At 46.1% G+C, this 27,252-nt stretch overlaps 2 protein-coding genes across 2 annotated transcripts; one reads left to right on the plus strand and one right to left on the minus strand.

Annotated features, from left to right (window-relative positions):
- Window positions 1-1,230: 1,230 nt before the first annotated feature.
- Window positions 1,231-3,618, plus strand: LOC308380254 (cbp/p300-interacting transactivator 3-like; the record flags this gene model as incomplete). The annotated part of the gene is made up of 2 exons (XM_080857537.1): window positions 1,231-1,394; window positions 2,593-3,618. Exon 2 carries the CDS (start codon window positions 2,602-2,604, stop codon window positions 3,616-3,618), a length of 1,017 nt encoding a protein of 338 aa, XP_080713663.1. The 5' UTR covers window positions 1,231-1,394; window positions 2,593-2,601.
- Window positions 3,619-13,876: 10,258 nt separating this feature from the next.
- LOC308380411 (polycomb protein SCMH1) lies at window positions 13,877-27,132 on the minus strand. Its single transcript, XM_080857743.1, has 12 exons — window positions 26,919-27,132; window positions 25,714-25,802; window positions 25,179-25,422; window positions 20,761-20,990; window positions 20,346-20,528; window positions 19,904-20,030; window positions 18,839-19,039; window positions 17,918-18,085; window positions 17,494-17,622; window positions 16,121-16,273; window positions 15,135-15,277; window positions 13,877-14,278 (listed from the first exon to the last, which is right to left on the minus strand). Exons 1-12 carry the CDS (start codon window positions 27,115-27,117, stop codon window positions 14,153-14,155), a joined length of 1,992 nt encoding a protein of 663 aa, XP_080713869.1. The 5' UTR covers window positions 27,118-27,132; the 3' UTR covers window positions 13,877-14,152.
- Between the last annotated feature and the right edge of the window lie 120 nt (window positions 27,133-27,252).

Consider the following 27,252-nt stretch of genomic DNA (forward strand, 5'->3'; position numbering starts at 1 on the left):
CGTAGACGTTTGTGTTTTTTTTTAAACAATGCTCTCATTATCTCTGCGTACCGGCTGGGATTGAGAAGGGACACTAATGGGAGGCGTGTGCAGCCTTCACTCACCTTCTCTCTCTCTCACTACCTCTCTCTCGTTCTCTCTCTCTCTTCTTCCTCTCCACTCCTCTCTTTCACTTTCTCCTCTATCTTTATCTCTTTCTATACCCCCTTCTTCTCCAACGCTCTCTTTCTGTCCTCTTTCCTCTCCTCTTCGATGATGGCTTCCATCATGGCTACAGTCACTACTGGCCCAGAATAGCACCAGCAATGCATTCCATTCCATTCCCCTTGCCCTCCCCCTCCCTCCCCTCCCCTCCTCTCCTCACCCTGCCATCACACAGGGTCACATGGGTGGCCAGTGATCTGCCAAATCACACACAAACACATATTCTCACACACACACACACACACACACACACACACACACACACACACACACACACACACACACACACACACACACACACACACACAAACACACACACACACACACTTCACACTTCACACTTGTAAAAAGCAGGAAAAATGATTATCATCAGATGCATGTTTAAACATTCCTGCACGCAGTCTCTTTCTTTCACAGGCACACTCATAAACAGATACATGAATTTGTATGGAAATTATATCCATAACACAGTGCATATGCATAAGGGATTTGATTTAGAGTTTTCTTACATATCTGTGCAATTACTATCAAAATAATTTTGTCGGTATCTATCTATCTATCTATCTATCTATCTATCTATCTATATATCTATCTATCCGTCTATGTGTGTATGTATGTAATTGTCTGGAGCCAAATCCATGTAATTATATATACATCCATGTAATTAGACAGTATATATATATATATATATATATATATATATTTGTATAGTCACCAATAGGCTACTTACATAACAAGTTCAACAGTCAGTCATGGTAAAATATTAAACATTTTAAAGGCACATTTTTTAAAGTACTTGTGCTACAACCAAGAACTGTACAAACATGACTGAACAAATTAGCTACTGTCTAATGGAAGCCGCTAGGGGTTTTCGACACAATGATATTAACTGGGGCCAATCGCAGCAAAGGGTGCGGGGAGAACGGTAGCTCCACCTCTCTCTCGCTCACACAGCCAGCCTCTGAGGCTTTCTGATGTATATAATCCCGGAGTTGACCCAGAAAATAGGCACTCGTTTGAGGATCTGATGCGGCAGTCTTTTGTCCATCATTCCTGCTCTAGTATGAAGCTTAACCTTTTGGAATATACCCTGTGATCTGTCGAGAGATTCACAGCACGTTGACAAACGCAATATTATTTCCACTAGCTGCGGCAAAGTCATTGAACTTTGTTAACAGGCGAGAACAAGGGTAAGCATATTTTTTTCATGGATGCATTCAATGACTGAGGTTTGCTCGTAAGTGCTTGGGGTTGCAGCCCCATTGTTCGCCTCTCACTTTGTGGGCAATGTGAGTCCTACTTCGACAGGGAGTTGTAGTTTTGGACATTTTGCCATTTTAACATTTACCGTAGCCTATTTTGAGGCAGATCATTTTCATTCTCCGGATGTTAATGGTAGGCTATCCTTATTGTGGTCCTTTGAAAATGCATCCATTTTGATAAAGGATCCTACGGAATACGGGAATATCGTTGAAAGATCGAAGAACAGGAAAGTGATAGGCTATATCTTCTTTGTTGCTCTTACCATTTAAATTAAACAAACGGTTTACCCAGGTGCACGTTGATTGTGTGTTGCATTGGCTATACTGAAGATAGCAAGGCATCCGTTACAATTTTATGCTATGGCTACATATCCATTTTTTGCTGCCTGCCCGCGTTTCGTTGTGATTTTTTTTTTTATCAGTTAGTGCGAAGGGCCACCTGAGTTTCAGTCAGCCGTGCATAAAAGGCACAAAGAAAAGCAAACCGAAACAGCGAGACACAGTGGCCACAGAGAAACTAGCCAGTGTTCGCACATAAGAACGTAGCGGATACCTTAAAATCCTGCAGATCTTTGTGTTCAAGCAACCGTCTCAAGGGATTGCCAGTTTTGAGTCATATCTAGACGATCGCTTACGTTGACATTGATGGTAAAACGATAATTGCGGAAGACTATTAAAAACGATAGTGCCGTCACACTGGAATTGCCGCTCATGGGAAACGTTATTCTTATTTTGCGTGCCTTCTAAATATGGACAAAACGTTAAATATTGCTGTAAAATACTGTATTTTAGCCTATTGCTGCATCGGTTTCAGATTTTTCAATGAACAATTCTGACACGTATTGGTAATTTGAGCTTCTGTCCATAGAGTAACGTTCCTGTGGTTTTTTGAAGAATATAATCTTATAGGCTCATTTGATTTTTTTGTTTTTAGAATTGAAGCAGTGTTGGCAAATGGTGCAGTGTAGCAGCAATACTGCATTTCACTGGTCAAGTTCCCTATGAGCCCGTCTCAATTTAGCTCATGAAAGATCCCTCATGGTGCCCTGGCTGCTCTCTCCCTCTGTCTGACAAACCCAGCTAATTACCCCCCTCCCCTCCTCTCCTCTGCTCCTGTCGTGCACAGGGAGAAGCCATGGCGGAGCACATGATGATGCCTATGCCCCACGGTGCCTCCAACGGAGCCATCCACGGGTACCGCATGGGTATGAACGCCAGCCTCCAGCCCGGACCCCAGCAGCACGCTGGCCAGCCCGGCCTGAGGGCCCTCCCCAACGGACAGATGATGCACTACGCGGGGGGCCCCCAGGCCAACATGGAGGCCGCCATCCGCCAGAGGCCCAACCTGGTGGTGGCCATGAATGGCCAGATGAACGGCGCTCCCATGGGCCACCACCAAATGGCAGCTGGCACCATGATGTACAATAGCCAGGCACAGCCCCCTCCTCAGCAGCAGCAGCACCCACACCAACAGCAACCACACCACCCGCAGCAGCAACCACACCACCCGCAGCAACCACACCACCCGCAGCAGCAACAACCACACCACCCGCAGCAGCAACAACCACACCACCCACAGCAGCAGGTACTCCACCAGCAACATCAGCACCACCACCTGCAACAGCAGCAGTTGCAGCAACAACAGCAGCAGCAGCAGCAACAACAACAACAACAACAGCAGCATCAACAGCATCAACAACAACAACAACAACAGCAGCATCAACAACAGCATCAACAACAACAACCGCATCAACAACCGCAACAACAACAACCGCAACAACAGCAGCAGCAGCAGTACGTGGCCGGAGGCATTCCTTCCCCACAGCTCATGGCCAGCATACATTTGCAGAAACTCAACACCCAGTACCACAACCACCCCTTGGCCCCCATGAACGGAAACCACATGGGCAACGGAGTCCAGTTCCGCATGGGCCCAGCCCAACTGGCCAGCATGCAGCACATGGCGGGACCGGCTCTGGGCCTCAGCGTCATGGACGCGGACCTGATCGATGAGGAGGTTCTGACGTCGTTGGTCATGGAGCTGGGTTTGGACCGTGTGCAGGAGCTGCCCGAGCTCTTCCTCGGACAGAATGAGTTTGACTTCTTTGCGGACTTCGTGAGCAAACAGCAGCCAAGCACAGTGAGTTGCTGAGACGGAGTTTCGGGAGCTGAGGGAGGAGACCTCCTCAGCAGGGAGGCACAGAGGAGCGCTATAGGATGGCAACAAATATCGTTCCTCGCTCGTTTCTTCTCCTCCTCATTTTGGTGGCAGACGGGCCCTGCTGGTCTGTCAGGTGTCCACACAGAGAGAGGGGGGGGGGGGGGTAGAGTTTGGGGCCATGTCAATTTCAAGCCCCCAGGTGCTTGGAGGTCTCGGCTTTTGCCCGGGCTGCATTTTTTTAAAGTCAGATACGAGGAGCGAGAGAACTGCGCCTCCCATGACTGCCCCTCTCTCCTGCCTTCTCCTGGGAAGGATATGAATGTAAGATACAAAGGGAGCAGTTGCCAGACGCCTCTCCAAGCAATGTTAAGACTCTGTCCACGTGTCCACCTCCTATGGATGTCAAGTCTTCACTGCAATTTTACATTAAAATGTATTTATTTCTGTTGCTCACAGACTCACACAGTGAGACCAGCCAGAGACTCAAAGAGAAAAAAGGAAATTATAGAACTACAAAAGAGAGAAGGTTTATGGAAGAGCTCTATGTTTTTAACAGTGATTTTGGGATGACATGTCACTTTAAAAAGACTAAGTATGGGTCTCTTTCGTTTTTAAGAAACGGGTTTGGGTTAGGCTGTGAAAGTGTGTTTTTGAACTGACGAAATGAAATCATGCATAGATTTATGGGCAGCATCAACAGTGAAACAAAACAAACGACTTCATCAGTCTTCTGCCACTCGCCATCACCAACCTGGTTTTAACAGTGAAACAACACCCTGCCCCTCCTTTTAACAAAAATGCCTGATTGGCCTAGTTCATAGTTGCCTCTCCCTCTCCCAGTGATCGGGCAGGTGCCACAGATCTGCCTTAACCGAGCAGCTGGTTTTATTTATTAAACTCACTGGCCCTTTCAGATCATGGCCAGGCCCAATCTGTGTGTGATTTGTGGATGTGGAGGTCAATAAAGATGGCCTAGTTTTAACTGTGGCCTCTTTTTTGCATTTATCACTAAGACCTTATGTAAGGAGGAAGGGAGGGTGAAACATGCCAAATGCTGAGATTAACTATTGATACCCCTGTAGTATCTATACTTGTGAGGGAAAAAATGCTTTAGATTATGACTCTTTGCGGTATTGAATGAGTGGCGGCAGCATGGCCTTTCAATAATACCTTCAAGCTCGGTCTAAGCTCCTTCTGCAGAGCACACTCTCTTACGGCTCACTATAGAAACATCACAACATAGAATCATACCCCCCCCCCCCCGGCCCTATTACCATTCAAGTCAAGGAATCAAAATACTTGTCCATTACCACACTGGGCCATTTGCTTTTATAGGGGATACACTTGCCCAGTGAACAGTCTGATGTTTAATGTGGTTGGGAAAGAGTAGAACTACGGAAACATTGATGTGTTGTCATTTTGTCTTTCACAGTCGATGCTCGGTTTTAAGTAACTGAGCATTCAGGTCAGTTTAAGACAAGCTGGTGATGATTTCATTTTGTTTTAGGATCTACACTGCTTGTTGGTGTCGGTGTGCATTGATCCTTCTACACGCAGGCTGTGTTCTGGTGTATGTGTGCTCCGTTCTCGAATGTGGCCACGTAAACGCGCATGTCTTGTTCAGTGCCGGTAACCTGTCCAGAGGGTGGCTGCTTCTGATGCTGGGCGACTACTGGACGTTCCAGTCTTTGTCGTAAAGGTGTATGTAATAAAGAGGAGTTGAGGGCGATGGGGAAGTGAGGCATACACCTAGGGTTAATCTGTGCTTACCTGAAACATACATACACACACACACACACAGACACACAGATACACAGACACACAAGGTTTAACAGCTCTGTCTTAGCCTAGAGGGTCAATAGAGACTTGGCCAGCATTCCTCCTGGTTTTGCAGTGCTTGCTAGCCAGAGGGAAAGGGGGAGGATGACATGCCTGTTGAGCTGTTACCCTCCCACCCCCACTGATCGTTTCCTGTTGCATTGGGTGGGTGGGTACAGGAAGTTGCGGAACAGAGTCAACATGGGATCCTTTTGAAGCGCGGGCTTTGCTCTAAATGGTTTAATGGGAGAGAATGGCTCAGGGCTGCTCAGACCCTCTTTAAAACTACAAACAGATTAGCCTCTCGCTGTCTTTCCCTCACTCACTCACTCTTCTTGACCTCTTTGTCTGACTGACTGAACAACTATCACCACCACCAGTGTATTGGCAGGGGTTGGCAGGGCCATAGTGTTTGTAGGATGTGGCAGTAGACTTGCCTTGGTGTCTGTCTGTGCCTCCTGTGTGGAACTGCTTGATTGTCGTCATACTGCAGGAGTAGAGGATGTGTTGTTTAGTTTCCTTGTCCTTTCACCTGATTGTCTTGACATATCTTTGCTGCTCGAAGGGTTACTATTGATGGAGAGCCTGTTTAAGGAAGGCCGGGGCTTTGGGAACAACGAAACAGCTGGCCATTCATATTCTGTTGTTCTGTTACTTTTTGGTTGGAAGATGATGTATTTATTTTAAGCAATAATAAAATATTTATTTAATGAAAACAAAGAACACATGGTGGTCATTTGTCTTTGTCCTCTACAAATGTGGGATCTTGGCCTAGTTCTGAAGCTATGATCAAATGCTTCAGGGACTCTAAATGGACTCTAAACATGTCTGACTCTGATTCAGATGCTACTGATGGTATAAAAATGTGTAACTCCTTATCTGAAGGAATTTAATGCATATGATCTAGCAATGCAGTACATTATATAGAGTATAGTACAGTTTGCAATGGAGACCTCAGAGTTCTCCCTTGCATCTGAGCATTGTGTAGTTGTGGACTGGGTGGAGGATACCAAAAAACTATCACCAAAATCAACTTCTCTGGGGGATTTTTGCTTTTCTCTGCAACCAAAAGCCTTTTTGTTAATCAGATAAACGACTGTGAAGCTGTGTGTGTGTGTGTGTTGGGGGGGGGGGGGGGGGGGGACTGGTGTGTTCATGGCTTGTTTTTATCAGTTCGGTGAAAAGTAGAGTCAAGTTGTGTGGTGGAGTTTTTTTCCTTTTTTTGGGCAGGGCTCTATAAAGGTTTGGGTGTTTCTTTTTCTAGAAAACCGTCTACGAAAAACCACCAACTGGCACTGATAAACTGGCACATACACGAAGCTGCAAAGAAGCAGTGTCCCTTGAGCGCGGTTTCCCACATTACACTCATCAAAACGCAATTTGGTGGCACCGTAAACATCCACCTTAGTGAGGCCCATATCCCATAAGAATATGTTTCAGCTGCCAGTTCCCATGAGATGCATCCGTGGGGTCCTGACACTATGGGTGTGTTTTGTCTTTCCTCTCTTAATCCCTTGTAACGTCTCGTGCTACTCTGAGGGACTAGTCTAGACACACACACGGGGTGTGACTGGAGAAACAAAGAGACGTTTACATTCAAACTTGTTTCTGTTTTTCTCACTCTTTCTCTCGCTCTCTCTCTCTCTTTCTCTCCTCCCTTCTTCCTCTTTTAGCCCACCCACGACAACCACGCTACAGAGAAATCATCTGACTGTCTGCTTCTTTCTTTTTTTTTTTCAATGAAAATCAAGCGCTGAACCTACAAGGAAAAAAATCTAAAGACGGGGGAATGCAAAGGCTTGTCAAAACACACAGGCGCAGCAGAATGAAAAAAAGCGCTTGATGAAATGAGGAGGCAGTTATAGTTTTTTTTTTTCTCAGTCATGTCATTTATTTTCTGTTTGAGTGGGGATTTCTAGGTGCGGGGTTTGCCCAGGAGTTTCTCTGGTTCACCCAGAGAGAGAGAGAGAGAAAGAAAGAGAGAAAGAGAGTGAGTCAGGAAGAAGAGAAAGTGAGTCAGGGAGAGAGAGAGAGAGAGAGAGAGAGAGTGAGAGACAGGGAGAGAGAGAGACCACCCCCATAGGGCTAGTGTTCACAGCACATCTTCCCACCAGGCCCTGTCTATTTCCAGGCAGTGCAGCTGGTGCAGAGTTCTCCCTCAGATCTGCCTAATCAGGGGTTAGTGCCGCAGAGAGAGACACATGAGGCAGGCACCCACTTTTGCCTCATCTGAGAGGATAATGCCTTAAAGGGCCAACACAGCAAAAACAAACATTTTTGCACATTTTAATTTTTGCACATTGTGGGAAAACTAGTACAGAGTAGTTGTATGGGTGATTTATCATGTATTGTTACACACACCACTTAGTAAAGCGCAAACCACATGGAGCCATCACCACATTCATGTTGCGGTTAGTTATACATGAAATGTGTCATAAATATTTTACTGACCATTTCCTTTAATCATTTATATATATATTTGCTAATTACAGAAATACTGGTTTAGTAGTAAATGCTATTATTAACTGATGTTTCTGTACTTCGTGTGTGCCATTGACAATCTTTCTTCTAATTAAATAAGGTGTCACTCCATGTGAAATCACCAGAGGCCTTCCATATTACCATTTCAAAACATGGTTTCCCCATTCCGTAAGGGATAATGTATTGTCCGGAGGTCATTCTACAAAAATAATTCCCGACGGGGCGAACAACACCCCGACGCGCAGCGGAGGGTGTTGTTTTGTACCGAAGGGAATTATTTTTGTAGAATGACCGACGGACAATACATTATCCCGCTTATTATACGGGTACTTGCCAAAAACGATAGAAGACATTCCTCCAACATATCTCTTTTTAATGATTTAGGTGCCGTTTCATGTGTCCCGTTTAGAAATAAATAGTTCTTCAAGCAAATAGAACTTTGAAGTTTCAGGTGTTGCATAGCAACCCATTACTTGCTGACTTCAAATTACTCTCTACTGTTGCGTTAAAATGACTGGACTTCTGGCGGAATGATATGAAAGATGTGAATTAGAAGTACAAAACCCGTTGCCAATGACAGCGGTGATTATCTTTGGCAGAGGTCTGTTAGCAGGAATTAATGTATGGGTATGACGTAGGAATGGCCCATTCAAATCAACGGTACTTTTTGGAACGTTCTGAAGAGCTGTATAATAATAGTAAATATTACGCATGAGGTCAGGGTTGTATCTTAGTTAACACCGGAGATATCACAAGTGAACAGAAACAGGAGTAAAGTCAAAAGTTATATCTGAACTTTGATGCCAGATACAGTATATGGCTCACTGACGACCAATTTCATTGTTTACTGAAGCAAATGTGTCCCTCAGTATTTTCAACAGTTACAACTCATCGCAGGCCTCATAGTGCTCTCTCAGTTAGCTCCGCATCATAGAAATGCCTTTTTCATGACCCTATAAAAATCACATTGTGTGTATATCCCATATGTGTACCGCTCAGGCATGACAGATCTTCCATAAAATATATAGTTTCTTTGCAGAGAGAGACAGCTGTGTACTCCAAGGCAAATTGCCCCACATAGGCAGACACATTATACATTCTATGCAATCATGATGTCAGCTATCAGATAGCCTGTACATCGACTGTATGAGTAAACAATCTACTGTTTGTCATCTTTGGCAAATTTTACTTAATCAATTCGAACAATCCAACCAAAGTGAAAAGCCCCCCCAAAACAAAGGATTTGCTTAATTTGTGCATGGCATGTTGGAAATGCATGTGATATAAAGAAGAAAACGTCAAAATGCAAGTCTGGATACTTTCATACTAAGAAAATACATTTACTCCTATTTCTGTATATGTATGTCTTTGGTGTTATAGGTCTCTATATCTGAATCACTATATTCCTGTAGTGTACATCCACCCCGATCAGCTCATATACTGGTAGTGTTATAGTGTTTTATGTGGCAGGGAGCCATGCCAGCCAGTCATTTCCTGCTCACACACTTTTATCGCACTGTGAGAAAGAACAGAGTTACAGGGTTACAATGTAGAGGGTACTTTTTGACAGTATTTCACATTGCACAGAATGACTGTCCGACTTTGCATACATCCATATCAACAATGAAAAATATGGTTTGGCAGCTGGGAATGCAAGAATGCAGAATGGTTTGGGAACTGGGAACGCAAGCTATAACGTCCTCTGCGGAATGGTGTGGGAACTGGGAACGCAAGCTATAACTTCCCCTGCGGAATGGTTTGGGAACTGGGAACGTAAGCTATAACTTCTTATGCGGAATGGTTTGAGAACTGGGAACGCAAACTATTACGTCCACTGCGGAATGGTTTGGGAGCTGGGAACGCATGCTATAACGTCCTCTGCCACTCTGTCTTTCTTCACTCGGCCCTGCGCCTTTGAAGTACCACTCCTTCACCTTTTCACAGAGTTTTTACCTCAATGATGGTGTGTGATATCCTAGTCCTGGGCACAGTTGAAGCCGAAGTCTGGTCTGCATAGGACATGATAATGTTTGCACTGCTAGTGGATAATAGCATTAGGTCGCTTGTGTGTGGCTCTCCCCTATCCTTCTCCCCCTCTCTCTTCTCCTCTCAGCAGGAGGCTGCCTATGCCAATCCTGCGGTGCTAATCTGGACCAGAGGCTGTGACCTAAAGCCCTTTATCGCTCCAGAGCCAGACTGAGCCACACCAGAACTGTCACTTTGCCCAGCTTTGTTTGAGCTTTGCATTTCCTGGCCCCTGCCTACATGTACCAGGACACCAACACCAATGGCAGATTTCTACAGCAGCATCCCAAGCAGGCCCAGGGGGGGAGGTAGGGTGGGGTGGGGGTGGCAGACTGGCCAGGCACTGTGGGGGTTCCTGTCGTTGGGGAGCTAGCAGGTGACGTACAGCCAAGCTCAACATTCCCCTCCCCACCTGGCGGTATCCCTTCTGGGAGCACCATCTGTGGAGGGAGAGTAGGGATTTGGGTTGAGGTTGATGTTCCGTCCCAGGGAAACAAGGTAGCCAAGGCCTGAGGTGCTGGTTGGCTCAGCACACATTCCTGGAATAGCAGACATGATATGCATGCCCTGCAGCAACTCCACAGCCAGGAAATCTGCTGGCAAAAGCACCATGGGAATTTTTATCTTTAATGTGAATAGCATAGAGCAGGAGAGGCATTCCTCTGGTTGCAGGAGTCAGCGCGTGTGTGTGTGTGTGTGTGTGTGTGTGTGTGTGTGTGTGCACCTGTCTTTTTGCATTTTTTTTTTTTACATTGTCTGGATCTTTTCTTCAACCCAAACCTGGGGCCTCTGCAAAGTTTGGGGACAACACAAAAAAATGTGGCTTTTGCATTTGCCTCGTGGGAAACCTGCTCTTGCCAGTCTGTGTGGGTTGGCGTAAACAAGGGTAATCTCAAACTGCTGAATTCAATTGCTTATAAACACAGGGTGGTCCACAAACACAAACTCCATTGCCTTGTCTTTACAGTCAATTTCCCAGGCTTTACAAAATAATAATCTGCAGAGACCCACTTCACAGGGTAAATCAAACCCACGAGTAAGTCCTTTTCAAATTAAGTACTGGAGCACACAGTATCGCATTTGCAGAGAAATTCAAAATCTGGTCCCCTGCCTGATCATATATTTGCAGTGCAGCTAAGAAGTTGGCATATTAGAATGCAAATTCCATCTGCATCTGCAAGCATGACTTTACATGTGTCTAATACCAGTTTTATCAGTCAACCGGAGAAATGTATGGAACGTGAACAGCAGCAATGAGCGAGACACAGTTGATGGTCATGTTGGGCATGTGACTGGTACTATGTATTTAGCCTCACTGATTACAAGCTGAGCTCACTTCATGTTGTGCCAGTCGTTGTAAACCCAGAGCGCACAGATGCATTTCTGGGTCTGATTGCCCAAGAACTTTTAGGGAGATCGAGTGAGTCTTCTGTCGCCCCATAACTTTAAGGGAGAACAAGTGAGTCCATTTTGCCATAACATATTAACATAATTGGAGGGCACCCCTTTGGGATTTTCCCTTTTCCCAAAATGAGTCTCGGCTCTGATTACGCATACACACATTGACATACAACTATGCTTTCACCCATTCAATGAATGCATGTGTTCTCTCTCACACTCCCCACCATAGACATATAAATGTAGGCACCGTACTCACCGTCAGGATGGAAATCAATGGAAGTCAATCACAAAACATTAGTCTCTGAGTGGAAATCAATGGCAAAACAGGCTGCATGGAATGTGTACAAATCGGAGCACATTCTAGACGTATAGAGATTACCTTTTACATGTAAAGCTGCACAATTGTTTTTTGCTGTTGTATTTGGTAGCCAAATATATGCTAACATGTTGATAGCTGGTTAGTCATCACAGTAAGAATAGGCTGGCTTACATTCTGTTACCATCATTGACATCACCTAGGTTACGGTTAAAGCAGATGCAAGTTCACCATACCCTTCTGTGTGTTCAAGGTAATTAATAATGACATTAGAACATGTGAGATTCACCATTCCTCATTAAGACAAAATCACTGCAACTCCCCACTGACTTGTATTGGGGATCAGTTTTGACCTGATCAATATGGCAGATGTGTTATCAATGCGGTATCTACGTTTATATGTATGCTCCCTTACACACAGTAGTAATAGCTTTGGTAAGTTCACTTACAAAGTTGAGTGTTTCCCTTCCTGTTGACTATTGGTCAGGATGTGGTTTGGTTTACAGTATGTTAACATGCATTTTCTCGACATGAGAAAACCCCCCAGAGACAATACCCGGCAACGGGTCCGTGCAGCCCCACTAATTTCTTATGACACACACATTTTGTCAAAGGTCTCAACACACATTGTGCTTTTGGCCATAACAAGCAGCTACCTACTGTATGCAATTGGAGTTCAATCACACTCCACTAAGAGCAATGAGACTGATATGGAGACTGTATGGAAGAGATACGCCAGAAAATGTCTCCAGTCATATGAACTACTATGGACCATGAAGAGCATTTGGACATGCTTTGGCCATTCTCTACGCCAAACCAGGCTGTCTTAAGTATTGTGAGGACAAGGCATTAGAGGTTTTGTTTAGCTAAGAGAGGATTAATTAGAAGTGTCTCTTGAAATCTCCACCTCTCACCGGGCACCCTCTGTGGTTTATTTAATGTGACCACTTTATCCTGAGAATCATCTCACACACATACAACAGAAAACACACACACACACACACACACACACACACACACACACACACACACACACACACACACACACACACACACACACACACACACACACACACACACACACACACACACACACACACACACACACACACACACACCTTTATGTTCAGACACACCTAAAAAAAAAAAAACCTCTCTGAGCATGGAGGTTCAATCCTGCCAAGCTACCCAGAATGCAAAATGTTCCCAAGAGCCTCCTGTTGAAGGGCCAGACGGGTGCTGCAGTTGAGTTAATGACTATGGCTAACGTTGCTCCCTGCCGACACACACTACAAGCAACCACCACACACACACACACACACTCACGCTTGACACATAGCAAGCAGACACGCAGACTAGACACCAAAGGTCTTTCAATCTTCGTTCTACTGTAAAAGGCATGGATAAGAGACTTGTTCTTTGTGTTGAAACTGGATCTGAACATCATCTCTGCCAACCGAGCATGACGTCATTCAAAAAGACAGCCGGCCAAAAACAGCAGTATTAGCGCACTACTGCCCCCCTGTGGCCAGCGGTCTGGGTATACCCATTAATAGATGGGTCATAGTCACTGAAATGCACACCCACTGACTTTAGACATTTCCCCCATAAAGATATGACTAGACATGACTATGATGTGGAGTTGACCACAAAATGTTTTTAGAAACTACAACTCTCGCTTTTTACACAGATTCATATGTGCACTCATTTTACAAAAAAAAAAAAAAAAGAATCACTTCTAAACTGAGAAACACTTGATTTCTTTTTTTATTGAACCGTCACGAGTATGATAACAATCTCAATGTATGAACTCTAACAATATAGTATAAAAATTTTAAAAGTACAAATGACGACATAAGACAAAAGGACAATGCAAACATCCATAAAAAGATAGAAAGGGAGGAGCGTCACGGCACCTTTTCCTTGTTGTGTTCTGTTTGATATGATGATGATGATTATCATGATGATGATAATTGTGGCAGTTTTGATGTATAAAGAAATGAAAAGTGCTTTGAGACGAGACGTCAGTTTTGAATTGGTCTCGTGCTGCAGATCATAGAGTCCTAGTGTTTGTCTGAAAGAAAATTAGTCTTGTACAAAAGAACCCTTGTACAAAATGGCTGAGCAAATCAAAAAATTCAGTCCCATTTCTGTGAGAGGAATATAAAATATAGAAGACAATTCAAAAAACTGTATTTAAAAAAGGAGGCCCTGAAAATGGCCTGTTATTTCTCCTTCCTTCTTTGCTGTGTGACTGCATAACTCAAGTCCTTTGCTGAGGCCCAGACCGATGGAGAACGCTTGAGAACACTGCCGAACATAAGTGAATCCATAAGTGCTGAAGGTTCTGAGGAGGAACACAGAGACTTAGGTGTGGTTTGGGTTCTTACCCATAATTCCAATGAACTGGATTGTGCTGAAATGCGGTGGGGGGTTGGGGTGGGTAACCTCGGGTAGACACTGGGGGAGAAGATGACTCAGGGCTCAGGGGCGACCCTGCTTTAGTCTGTCGATGTGGAAGGTGAGCTTGAGGGCGGGGCCCAGCTTCAGACCCATGTATTTCATCATCATGTCGCTGCGCAGCAATAGGAGGGCCTTGCCGTCAATCTCCTGGAACACAGCACAGGAGAGGAGAGAACAGGTTTGAGGTCTTGGCCCAATCAGAGATAACCACCACAGACACACTTTAATTTTCACTCACGTACTCAAACACTTCAGGGCCATTAAGACATCACACTGACCCAAGAACAGGCTGAAGCTGAATATATAGGGACCTCTGTATAAAGTCTCTTACCAGCAACTGTGTAATTGTACTATTTAAGTTTTTGGGTTTAGTTTTTCCCCCCGACTAAAGTCGAAAGCCTTTCAGCGTTTCTAATGACATACACTTTTTGACTAATTATGCAAATTGCTCCTCACAGTCCTAAGGGTCCATTACTCCAGTGTTTGTACAACATCTTGGCTCTGAAAATAGGAAATAAAGTGGCTTGGACCGAGCCATAAACAATTCCAGCCAATCAACACGGTTCTTCAGGAACATGGATGGGAAGGGTGTAATACGGTTGAGCAAAACCGCATCACTAACATCACTATTTGTATTATCAAAATGTCTCAGAATTGGGTATATTCACAACCTTAATCATCAAGATGTCCGTGATGCCATTATATTTATGCTTAAGTTTTGGCGTTTGTTTAATAAATGTGTGTGTGTCAATCTGCATACAGTATACACATATGATGAATGTACCTTAAGCAGGAAGGCTAAACTTGTAAATTGAGGTGGCTTTTGGGTAAATCGCCTTCAGTGGCCCACCTGTAAGGACTGACTTAAGATCAGTGGCCCATCTGTAAGGACTGATTTGAGCTCAGTGGCCCATCTTTTAGGACTGACTTGAGAACAGTGGACCATCTTCAAGGACTGACTTGAGAGCTGACTGATGAGAGCTTTTGTGTGGTGAGCACGTACATGTTTGCGGAAGAGATCGGCGTGCGGTCCGAGCAGGGGGTCGACGTCGTGGATGAACTGCATCACGTCCTCCACCGTCCAAAGGTTGGGGTCCTGGCAGCTGGGTCTTGGACTCTCTCTGGACCCCACAAAGCTGCCCGACCCTGACAGGAGAGGGCAAAGGTCAGGGGTCAGCACTGCACAGCAAACATACTTTGCTGATAGTATGCACCTTTCATCAATTCTACTGTGCTTAAACCACCAGTTGGTGGTAGATGAACAGTATGCATGTAGCTCTCCTGGAATCCTATTCATTGCACTTTGACTTTGTGTCATGTATGTATGTATGCATGTATTGTGTGTGTGTGTGTGTGTGGTGTGTGTGTGAGTGTGTGTGTGTTTGTGTGTGTGTGTGTTTGTGTGTGTGTGTGTGTGTGTGTGCATAGGATTTAAGACCTCATATTCACCTAAGCCTGGAGGAGACAGATAAGCAGGACTCTACGCCTGTTCACTAAAAGGAGATGGAGGCCTGGTGTCTTACAATGTGACGGTGCCACCACCTCCATGTCATGAGTAATGTGCCATTTAAAAAAAAGCCTTTCACCGCACCCCAAAAAAGCCTTCAGGGACAGCACAGAAACTGCTGTAATAATGTGTGTTGGTGCAAATAAACGCCCTCTCCTACACAACGGAATCTGCTTTGGGACCAGACAGCCGTGGGTCAGAGCTAAATCTGGAGCAGTACAACCAGACGCACATACCAATGCCTTGAGTCAACCCCTTTATTACGTCGACGTCTACGTTACTACGTCTTTCAGGACGAGAAGTTGGAATGAGTGATGCAGAGTATGTTGTGAATAAGACTGAGGGTGTGATACACAGGTGTGTGTGTGTGTGTGTGTGTGTGTAAGGAAGCATGTGACTGTGTGTGAAAGAGAGAAAAAGAGCGTCTCTGTCTGTGTGAAAGAGAGTGTGTGTGTCCCGTGCGTTTTTGTGCTAATTGTCACCTGTTGAACCCAGACGGAAGAGTTTCCCCGGTGGACTTCCCCTCTGTGAGAGCGAACAGAGGGCCAGGGGTCTCCCTGTGGAGCTGGGGGACACAGGGGTCTTCTCCGAGTGCTCCGACCCCCCCACTCCGTTCTCCAGCTGAAAGGACTCACCTGACGGGAACAAGAGAAACTCCTCAGGGAGACTAGTACCTCACACCCACATACACTATTTTACCCAAACCAGCTCATTTCAACAAGAGGAAACAAGACCTCAGTACCCCTACCCACATTAGACTATTTCTCCCCAGCAATGGATTTCAGCACATAACAAACAGAAAAGTGAATGATCTCATGTTGAACATACATGTGGACCAAATAGAGAAACATACATTTGTTCCATATGGAGACAAACAGATCACAGTTTTGATCACGGCAGCAACTCCAGTGCTGTCGACAGGCACAGGCATGGCCCATGATCCTGACCTGAGTCAGCAACTAGACCAAAAGTTCTGCATTTAGGTCAGCCATGCCGGACTCAAAGCACGAAAGACCAGACATGTGTTGTCAAGGCGCTATATTATAGGTCAAAAGTGGCGCAGACAGGCCATATTTTTAAAATTCCAGGAAAGTCGAGGAATTTTCCGACTCTCGTTGGCTGGCTCCTGGCGCACAGTGCAGTGTATTTCAGGAGCGTGCGCCGGCTCTGTGGTCAGGGTGGCTGTATGACGGTCCACCTCAGCTTTTTATTACAATTAGGACCTGTGCCAAACAGAGCGTGCACGTGTGTGTGTGTGTGTGTGTGTGTGTGCCAGTCGATCATTAAGACCTGCAGTGTGCTATTTTTGACGAAGGTCAATTAAAAGAGCCCGCAGGTCGGAACGATGAGAGAAAAAGAGAGAGATAAAGTGAGAAAGAGACAGAAGACGAGTATGAATTGAGTGAGTGACAGAGAGAGAGAGAGCGAGCGAGAAGGAAAGAGAGAGCAACATAAAGTAAGATGAGTGAATGTATGACTGAGTAAGAGAGAGAGAGAGAGAGAGAGAGAGAGAGAGAGAGAGAGAGAGAAAGAAAGACAGAGCAGAGATAGAGAGAAAGAATGAGCAGAGAGAGACAGAAAGACAGAGCACATATAGGGAGAAAGAATGAGCAGAGAGAGAGACAGAAAGACAGAGCAGATATAGGGAGAAAGAATGAGCAGAGAGAGAGACAGAAAGACAGAGCAGATATAGGTAGAAAGAATGAGCAGAGAGAGAGGAGCAGAAAAACACCATTTCACAAATATGATGTGAAAGCTCAGTCTTAATTGACCTAAATCTTAATTGATTGATTTCCAGTCTTTAACCCGTCCCCACGCAGCATGAAGTGCAGAGCCAGCGCTCAGGCTCTCCTACCATCTGAGGAGTGGCGGTGTGTTTTGGCGACTTTGTGGGGAAGGGGGCTGCCGCTGTAGGGGTCCTGCTGGTACCGCTTGGTGCCTCTGCCCGGGCCGGAGGGATGCGCCTCCCCAAAATGAGCCCTCTCTGTGGAGAAGGAGGAGACGACAGAGGGAGTGAGAGTGAGAGCGAAAGTGTGATTGTGATTGCAGATAGTGTAGGGGTACACAAACACTGGCATGGGGAAACTCTATATGCAAGACAGGCTGGCATGAAAAGTAGGGATGGGGGTTGGCAGTATTTTTGAATTTTGCTTTGTTACAATGTCATTATCCCAACAACCTCCAAACAGCTTTAGCAGTAATTGCCCAAAAAATAAATTATATAATGTGACGGAATGTGTCTCTGTGAGTGTGTGTGCGTGTGTGGGGGGGCATCTCACCTGGGTAAGCATGGCTGTCGTAATGCAGCGCCCCCTGCTGCACGGGCTGACTGCCGAACAGCGGGTCACAGTGTAGGTTGTGGCAGAGCTTCTCCAGGAAGCGCAGCACGTAGGTCACACTGCTCACCGTAGGCAGCGTTAGCGTGTGGTGCTGCTGCTCAAAGCACGCTGCACAGGGCAGAGGTCAAAAGGTCAAAGGGGTAAGGTCCCTGCTGTGCTGCATTAGGTGTAGCAGGATGACACACACACACACTTTACTGAATAAAGCATAAGTGGTACAAAGGGCTTCCTGTCATGTTCATTTCCAGCTTCTGCCTGACTTTTCAGAACTTCCACACGTGTGTTTAGACCTTACTGGCATTACATTTCTATATTCATTCAAGGGGAAAATACATTTAATTTGGATTCTTCATCCCATGGAACCGCTGATTTAAATTCAAACGTCCTTGAGGCTGACCACAGACCGATCTGGAACATGCCCTGCCTGGAGGAGTTCAGCAGTAATCGCATTTAGAAATAGAGGGATAAATATATAGACAGATGTAGTGTAGCTTGACTGGGGACAACATGGCAGTGTGCTTTTGCTGAGCGACTGATCCTGTGGAGGGCTTACTGGGGGTAATCATCTCTGTGCTTTATTCATTAAGGGTTAACGGCATTACGCTTAGTAAGGAGGAAACCAGGACCACCAGCTATGAACTAAATGAGTTTCTGAGCAAAACCATGCTAATTTCATAAAGAAAACTATCTTATATGAACATACCGGACGATGCTATATTTCCTTTCATGATTGTGTTAAATGTATCCCATACCAGATTTCAGATCTTCAGGTCCTCACAGTGTCTAAGAGTGTGTGTGTGTGTGTGTGTGTGAAGGGTGTGTGTGTGTGTGTGTAGAGTGGGTGACCGGTGTTTCGCTGACCTGAGATGACCTCCCCGCCGTGTCCAGATTTGAGGCAGGAGAAGACGGAGCCCTGGTTGTGGGCGGAGTCTACACAGGCCTGCACACACTGCTGCAGCACAGATGAGGCCCGGCCCGGCCCAAAGTGGTCCGGCAGCTGCAGCACCTTACGAGAGTCCAGGTGAGGACCCACCTTGCCATACTTATTCAGGTACACACACACTGACAATGGCAATGCATTGTCAAAGTGTCACACACACACACACACACACACACACACACACACACACACACACACACACACACACACACACACACACACAAATAAGAGCCAGATTAACAAGACAGCATGAATTTCCTTGACCAAGGTTCATATAAACAGGCTGAATATAAGAAACAGAGGATATGACGATTTAGGATGTAATGATACCTTGGAAATCCAACACAAGGAATCACAGCTGCACCTGATTAGCTCTATCCTTATTTGCATTAGTGTGTCAATTGATGCTGTTTTGAAGACAAAAGGAGGTCGCACCAAATATTGATTTGATTTCGTTTTTTGGTTGTTTACTGTACCATGTATAATGTTATTGATAAGTAAAAACTATAAATGTCATTATTTTAAAGCATCCTTACATTACAGCATTTTTCACAAGTGCCTAAATCATTTGCAGAATACTATATGCCATAATATGTGATATTATGGCACAACACAGACAGTAACTGGGAACATTTATGCGATGCAAGCCTTTCTACCCTTTTACGACCCACAGTGAGTATTTGTGTTTTTGTGTGTGTGTGTGTGTGTGTGTGTGTGTGTGTGTGTGTGTGTGTGTACCTGTAGGGGCCTGCAGAGCAGAGCTGGGGATGGTGGCATTGTCCAGGGGGACAGAGCTGGTGTGTGGGCGTGTGTGTGTGTGTGTGTGTGTGTGTGTGTGTGTGTGTGTGTACCTGTAGGGGCCTGCAGAGCAGAGCTGGGGATGGTGGCATTGTCCAGGGGGACAGAGCTGGTGTGTGGGCGTGTGTGTGTGTGTGTGTGTGTGTGTGTGCACGTGTGTGTGCGTTTACGTGTGTGTGTGTGTGTACCTGTAGGGGCCTGCAGAGCAGAGCTGGGGATGGTGGCATTGTCCAGGGGGACAGAGCTGGTGTCGGGTTCAGGAGTGCTGCTGGTGGGAGAGGTGGGGATGGGGTTGGGGGGCACCCGCGGTTTCCTCTGGAGAAAGAGAGGAGGTAAGGAGAGATGGATGAATAGATAGATGGACAGATGAAGAGACAGATGAATAGATATATGTAGAGGGAGAGAAAGACGAATAGATAGATGAAGAGAGGGTAGAGACAGATGGAGAGATCGAGAGGGAGAGATAGATGAATAGATATATGTAGAGAGGGAGAGATAGATGAATAGATATATAGACAGGTAGAGAAAGGTGAATAGATAGATGAAGAGAGGGAGAGAAAGATGGAGAGATAGATGGAAAGCGGGAGAGAAAGACGAATAGATAGAGGCTGGGAGGGCGGCGTGGCTGACCTTGCTGCCGGGTTTGGGTCCTCTCTTCTTTGGGATCTTGACGGGCTGGTCCTCCTGGCCCTGCTGCGCCTGCTGAAGCCTCTGAGTCCAGTTAGCAGGCAGGCGACCTCGGGGCCTTGTGGCGGGCCGTCCAGGACCTGCCATCGCCCCTTCTAACCATGCTGCACGCTTGGCCCAGCCCAGCTGTGATAGAGAGACATAAACACAGACAGACACAATCTTAGGCTACAGTCACAATGTAACTTTACTTAAACTACAGATCACAACACATAGTATTTTACATTATACCACACTTTAGTTGAATTTCCTATTGTGAGGAGTTTTTTAGAACGGCAATACAATTTTTATAATTGCACACCTATAAAGTAGAACCTTTTCAACCCTCTCCTCCACCCTGTCTGTTTGCACTGGGTACCTTGCTGCCTGGTTTGGGGCCTCTCTTTTTGGGGATTTTGACAGGCTCCAGACTCTTCCCCGCCTGCGGTCCCAGTGGCGCCCCCTTCTGGAGCCAGGTATCAGGCAGCTTGGTTTTCTTTCGGCCCGGCTTGCGGCCCCTCTGCCCCGGGGGCCGGCCTGGCGTGGGGGCCACCGCTGTCCCCTCCACCGTTCCGTCTGTCAGAGCTCCCAGAGACTTAGGCAGTCCCACTGTAGAGAGAGAGAGAGAGAGAGAGAGAGAGAGAGAGAGAGAGCGAGAGAGAGAGACACTTTCATTAAAAAAAAACTCTTCTTGTGGATCAAGGACACCTAAAAATGCTACCATGAATAACAGGTGAGTGATACCATCAAAAGAACCTGGAACACCTCACCAAATACATCAAAGGTTCTCATGATGATTATGAGAGGGGGACAGTGAGAGATAGATATATAGAATGAGTGGTAGGATAGATAGATAGATAGATAGATAGATAGATAGATAGATAGATAGATAGAGGGAGAGAAAGAGAGACAGACAGATAAATAGAGATATATATTAGAGAGAGAGAGAGAGAGAAAAAAAGAGAGAGAGAGAGTGAAAGTAAAAGATTAGAAAGGTTAGAGGGGTGAAGAGGTTGAATATGGAGATGCTGTGAACCAGAGCACTTGTTTGTGTTTAGAGTTTTTCACAAACCACATGAAAGCATGTCAAAGTCCCGACTTGCCTTTCAGTTAATTACAGTGTGCACAATTAAAAAATGACTTGCAATCTGACTGCCAAGTATCTGACTATCTGCTGTACGATGCTGTAGTCTACTTCAAAGTACTTCCTGCTCTTAAAAGCCTTAAGGGGATATCACACGAGCCACGTTAACCTCACATTAACGCACAATGACAGACAGTCTTCCTGATCACACTGTTGAACACCACACACACACACACACACACACACACAAAGTCTTCCTGATCACACTGTCGAACACCACACACACACACACACACACACACACACACACACACACACACACACACACACACACACACACACACACACACACACACACACACACACACACACACACACACACACACACACACACACACACACACACACACACACACACACACACACACACACACACACACACACACACGGTACACAGATGGCCAGACAGTGGTCTGAGAATAGGCGTTTTTGTGCTCCAAGCCAATCTGACCCATTTTGCTTTCAGCTTCTAAACAAAGCGGTGACTTGTGTTACACATTCCTAGAGGCTGGGCACTCCGTGGCCGGCTTCAAAAGACTGAGCGAGTGCAGCATTGGTCAGACAAAAAGGAGAAAGAAGCAGATCAACCCAGCCTCTCTTACTACATACTAAATCCACAAGCAAACAGCAATCAACAACAATCCGATGAGCAAAACAAATCCAAACGCTACCTCAAACCACACTCAAAGTGAAAGCAAGTCTACAGCTCGTACAGAGAGGAACTATAAAAGTGATCAAACCAGAGTAGAGTGGAGAGAAGTAGTAGGGCAAGAGAAAAGGGTATTACCTGTGCTTGCTGGGATGCTGGCAGGGAGGGCTGCTCTAGGGAGAGGAGATGCTGGTTTAAAGGTTTGAGAACGAGGCACCACACACAAACTAACCCTCTGAGAATTACGGTTCAGTGTGAAGACGTGTGTCTGTGTGTGTGAGTATGAGTAAGCGCAAGTCTTTTTTTTTTTTTTAACACTGCTTCCTTCCTGCCTGCAGTTTCAGAACCCTTCACTAGTGCCTCACAGTCGAAAAGACAGAAACCCAACCCAATGTATAGATTATCTGATAAGCGGTGCCTCACAAATCACAGTTCATATACACACAAACACACACACACACAAACACACACACGCAAACACACACTGTCATGGTTACCTTTAAATGAGTGTGTACAGTGTGTGCATGCATGCTCTGCCGTTCACATGCCCCCTTTTCCTCAAGGGGCCCTCAAATGAGTTTGCATGTGAAGGCCCAGCAACCACAAAATGACACACATACACACACAGTCAGAGAGACAGATAGGACACACACACACACACAGCCGGAAAGACAGATAGGACACACAAAAACACACACACACACACACACACACACACACACACACACACAGAGGTAAACAGTGGCTCAAATGCATGAGTTTAGTTTGGCTCAGGAGGCCTTTGTCCTGAATTAAACCCAGGGTAGATTTATAAGAGGAGCAGCATGACGCAAACACTAGTTCAGGCCTGCAGGGCTGATACACCCACACCACGCAGTCACACACACACACACACACCCACACACACACACACACAAGCTGGGACACACACATCTATATTAAAATGTGTTCAGAGACAAATTGGCAAACATACACATCCCGAAACAACAACAACAACAACAACAACCACCACCACCACCACCACCACCACCACCACCCAACACACACACAGACACACTTCCAAAACAGCTTACCACGTTCTGATGAGGCAATGCTTCACAAGCTGATGGGAATGGTCAAAAGTTTGACTTTTAAGTCACTTCTGTCTGTCCTTCCCTGTCTGTCCTTCCCTGTCTGCGTTCCCCCCGCCGTGTGCTTGACAGGAAGGGGGAGAGACGGGGAGGGCAGAGCTCTCTTCCTGTTGCCCTGTCACTCATCCTCTCCTCATGCCCTTTCGTCTACCCTAACCCTCCCTGCAGGCTCTCAACTCCTCCTTCTCCTTTCCCTCTCCCTCACTCACTCTAGTTTTCTCTCCCTCCTACAATCACTCTCTTTCCCCTCCCACACGCTTTCACTCCTTGTCTCAATCTCTCTCTTCTTCGCCTGCCCTCGCTCTTTTTCTTTCTTACTCTCTCTCTCCCTCCATCTCTATTTATCTCATTCCCTTTCCTCCTCCCTCTCCGTATGCCCCTCCTGACTTGCGCCTCTCTGCAGAAAGGATGGGGCAAACAGGAACATGTCATCAATTCTTAATCCCTTTTTTATTTTCTCTTCCTGTCCCCCTCACAAACACATTCACAACCCTCTTCAATTTTACTATCTGACACTTAGGTCTCTCTCCACACACACACACACAATCACAGACCCTCTCCCTCTCCCATTGAATGTCCCTGATGGCCCCTGAGAGAGAGAGAGAGAGAGAGAGAGAGAGAGAGAGTGTGTGTGTGTGTGTGTGTGTGTGTGTGTGTGTGTCTGTGTGTGTGTGTGTGTGTGTGTGTGTGTCTGAGCATATGTGTTTGTGTGTGGGCCCGTATGAGGGTCATCATTGAGCACAGAGTGTAACTGGGCACAGCAGTGCCAGCTGATACGATGCCAGGTCCTCATGAAGCAAAACTGTTACAAAGGCCTGCCCTCATTCCCCTACCCTGGCACTGTCTTCCCCTGTTTCCATCACCCTCACCCCACCCCACTCTCCTTCTATCACTTTCACTACTTATCTCTGCCTCTCTCTCTCTTTCAGCCTCTTTCCCTCCATTTCTCCCTTTTACACTCTCTCTCCACTTCCTTCAACTCTCTCTCTCTCCACCTCTCCCTTCCAGCCCATATCGAAGGGCCGTTTTTTCGGTCTCATCCCCACCCCACATATACATTTCTGCTCAAAAGCGATCACACTTCTTTCAAACTTTATTTGCACCCTCACTGCCTCTGCACAAGGATCCTGTTAATCCTGCTTCATCTCTCTCTCTCCCTCTGCAAACCACAGGACACCCTAAAAGTGACATAATCTCCCTGTTCTGCTGGTTGTCAAAGAAACCATTTAGTCCTGCAGTGCACTCCATCATCTTTTCAGTTTGTTCTGATTAGTCGACCAAAATGTGGAAGTGTCATCACTCTCTGGCATCCCTATAATAACACAAACCTAAAGGACTTTAAGAGTGGGGATTAATAGCCATCCAGTCATGGGTCTCTTGCTTTTCATTAAAATGTCTTCCATCTAGGCCAGGTTTAGCATCGTTTAGAACTTCCGAATGTCCATTTACATGCATTTATTTATGTTAAATACAATATTGTGGACACCAAGCAACGCCAGGCCCCTATGATCACTTCTTATCAAAACCAGAGAGGAGGCAGAGTCAAGCTACACAACATACACTACACGCTCTGGATTCATCACTTGTAATATCCTGACCAACCAGCAGGGGTCACTATTTACATGCCAAGATGGGAAGAAGACAGGTCTCCATGATGATGAATGAGCTAACTCTTCTGCTCTGTGACCCGAGCACCTACCTCTATTTGACTGTGAAGTACATCTTTGCCTTTTTGATTTACCGTTTATGACAGGCCCATTGCTCCTGGAACTCTTTCAATATGAATAATCCAAATGGCACAGACAGAAACAAAGAAGACACAGACAAAAAAAAACACATCAATTGTTCCTCACATGACCCACAGGGGAACAGACCTTTTGTGCCGGGCGGCTGCAGGTTGTCACTGGTCATGGCGCACCAGTCCACGGGGAAGATGTCACGCGAGTCGTAGCGGCAGTAGTAGTCGAAGGCGCCGCGCCAGCCATCGAAGGTGACCAGCACCTCCACCCCACGCAGCGCCCCCACGGTGGCAGGGCAGATGAAGTGCGGGTTCTTGCGGTCCACCGCTTCCAGCTTCATGCCCACCTGGAAGGAGTTCTGCTCCGGGGCGGGCGGCTCCTGCTGGGGACCAACCAAGTATTCTGTTGGTGTTATTGTCCTTCAGCGCGCCGTGTCCTGTCTAATATGTGGAGTCCGCCTCACTGCTGTGTAGTAATATGAACCTATGAGACTCCTACACTGACTGTACTCACATACTAATATCAACCATGAATTCTTCTGAAGGGTGATAGACATTTTTAGACTTTGTTCAAATTTCACAGACACAGGTTTTGGATTTCTGTCTCAGACTCAAGCGCTTTGCTATACTTGTTGGGTCTATGGCATGGTTTGGGTGTGTGGGACAGGTACCTTGTGAAAGATGCGTGCCGGGGCCATCTCCGCTCCATTGAGGGTTTTCAGCAGGAACATGGGCCACGACGAGGCGTTCAACCGAAAACCTAAACACGGGTCATTAAAAACAAACAGACGTTTGGTGTGTGTATCCTGCCAGCACACAGGAACAAGACCTATGGTGTGTGTGTATCCTGCCAGCACTCAGGCACAATGCCTAAGCGCACAGGGGGGTAAAGAGGGGTACAATCGAAAGCAGGCACCGAACAGTCATCTGCATGTTTCAGACAGAAAACAGGAAGGCATGTCTGCATGACCGTGAGTGACACCCAGAGGACATCTGCACATTCCTGAAAGCCTGAGTCTACTTCTCAGGCCAGTGAGTGACATGATGAGGGGGGCCATGACCTCTCTCTTGACCTCGCTCCCGTGAGCAAGTTCATGTATGTGTGTGATCATTTGGGCTGTGTGACTGATTTAGAAACGAGACACTTGAGAATGAGCTCATGACAAGTACAAGTTTACAGAATAAGTGAAGTGATGGACAACATTATAGAATGCTGAAAGACAAAATTATTGAATGCTGTGTTTACAAATGGATAACTAAGGCCAAGTAAGACATGCATGCTGTGTTCTCCAAAATCGGTATACCGAAATTGCAAAACATATCATAATGGCGACCTTGAGAAGATGAAATTAGTGAGAATGATTGTGGCTGAAAAAACTGGCACAAAATCGTAAAATATTGATAAATATGAGCATGTGACGTGAAATTCAATTTAACTTCATTACTGTAGCGCCAATAACAATTGAAATTGTCTCTAGGTGTTTTAAAGAACCCAGAGCCTGAACCCCCTAGAGCAAACACTAAGGCAAATAAGGCAAGGAAAAAAGTTCATGCTCTCTGCATGCTCCGTCCTCCAAACATGACCTCACATGAAGAGTACGTGTGGGATGAGGCTGTATGTGTGATAAGGGTTGAACTTCTACTAAGAGGGGGGCCTAGCCCCACAGAGCTTTGGATTTGTTGCATGCATCTTTCCCAGTGCCATGAATAAAGCTGCAGTCTCACACCTGTGTTGCTTGAAAGGTTTTTTTTTACCACATTTTTGCCACACACGCCATGATTGCCCACCTATGGTAAATGTACTACTTCTAGTAATAACATAATGTCACCACTGGAGGGCACACTTCTGGAAATTATATTAAGATTGTGAACTAACCCAGTGGGGGCTGCAGCATGCCTCCGTTCTTCTCACAGCTGCCGATGGGCTGGATCTCGGACGAGTCCACCAGGCGCCAGAAGTCGTTCTTGTTATCGCTGCCGTCAAGCCGGAGGCGGAGGCGTGCGCCTGTCAGCCCCACAACCGTGGCGATGCAGGTGGACGTGGTGTTACGCGGGTCCTGCGCCTCCAGCTTCATGCCCGCTTTAAACTCGTTCACTGGAGGGGTGGTGCTCTGCAGGGAGAGGTGCGGGGAGGACGGGGAGAAGAATCCGGAAAAATCAGCGTCACAAGGAAGAAGATACACACATGCACAGACAGACAAACAGACACA

The sequence above is a fragment of the Sprattus sprattus genome, assembly GCF_963457725.1.
Source record: "Sprattus sprattus genome assembly, chromosome: 19".
NCBI lineage: Eukaryota > Metazoa > Chordata > Actinopteri > Clupeiformes > Clupeidae > Sprattus > Sprattus sprattus.

Coding starts and splice junctions, on each gene's coding strand:
- LOC308380411 (XM_080857743.1), bottom strand. CDS start 27,117: ATGAAGCTGGAGGCGCAGGACCCGCGTAACACCACGTCCACCTGCATC. Junction 25,423..25,713: donor CGGCACGCATCTTTCACAAG/GTACCTGTCCCA, acceptor GGTCCCCAGCAG/GAGCCGCCCGCCCCGGAGCA. Junction 16,274..17,493: donor ACACCGCCACTCCTCAGATG/GTAGGAGAGCCT, acceptor TGTTCCCGTCAG/GTGAGTCCTTTCAGCTGGAG.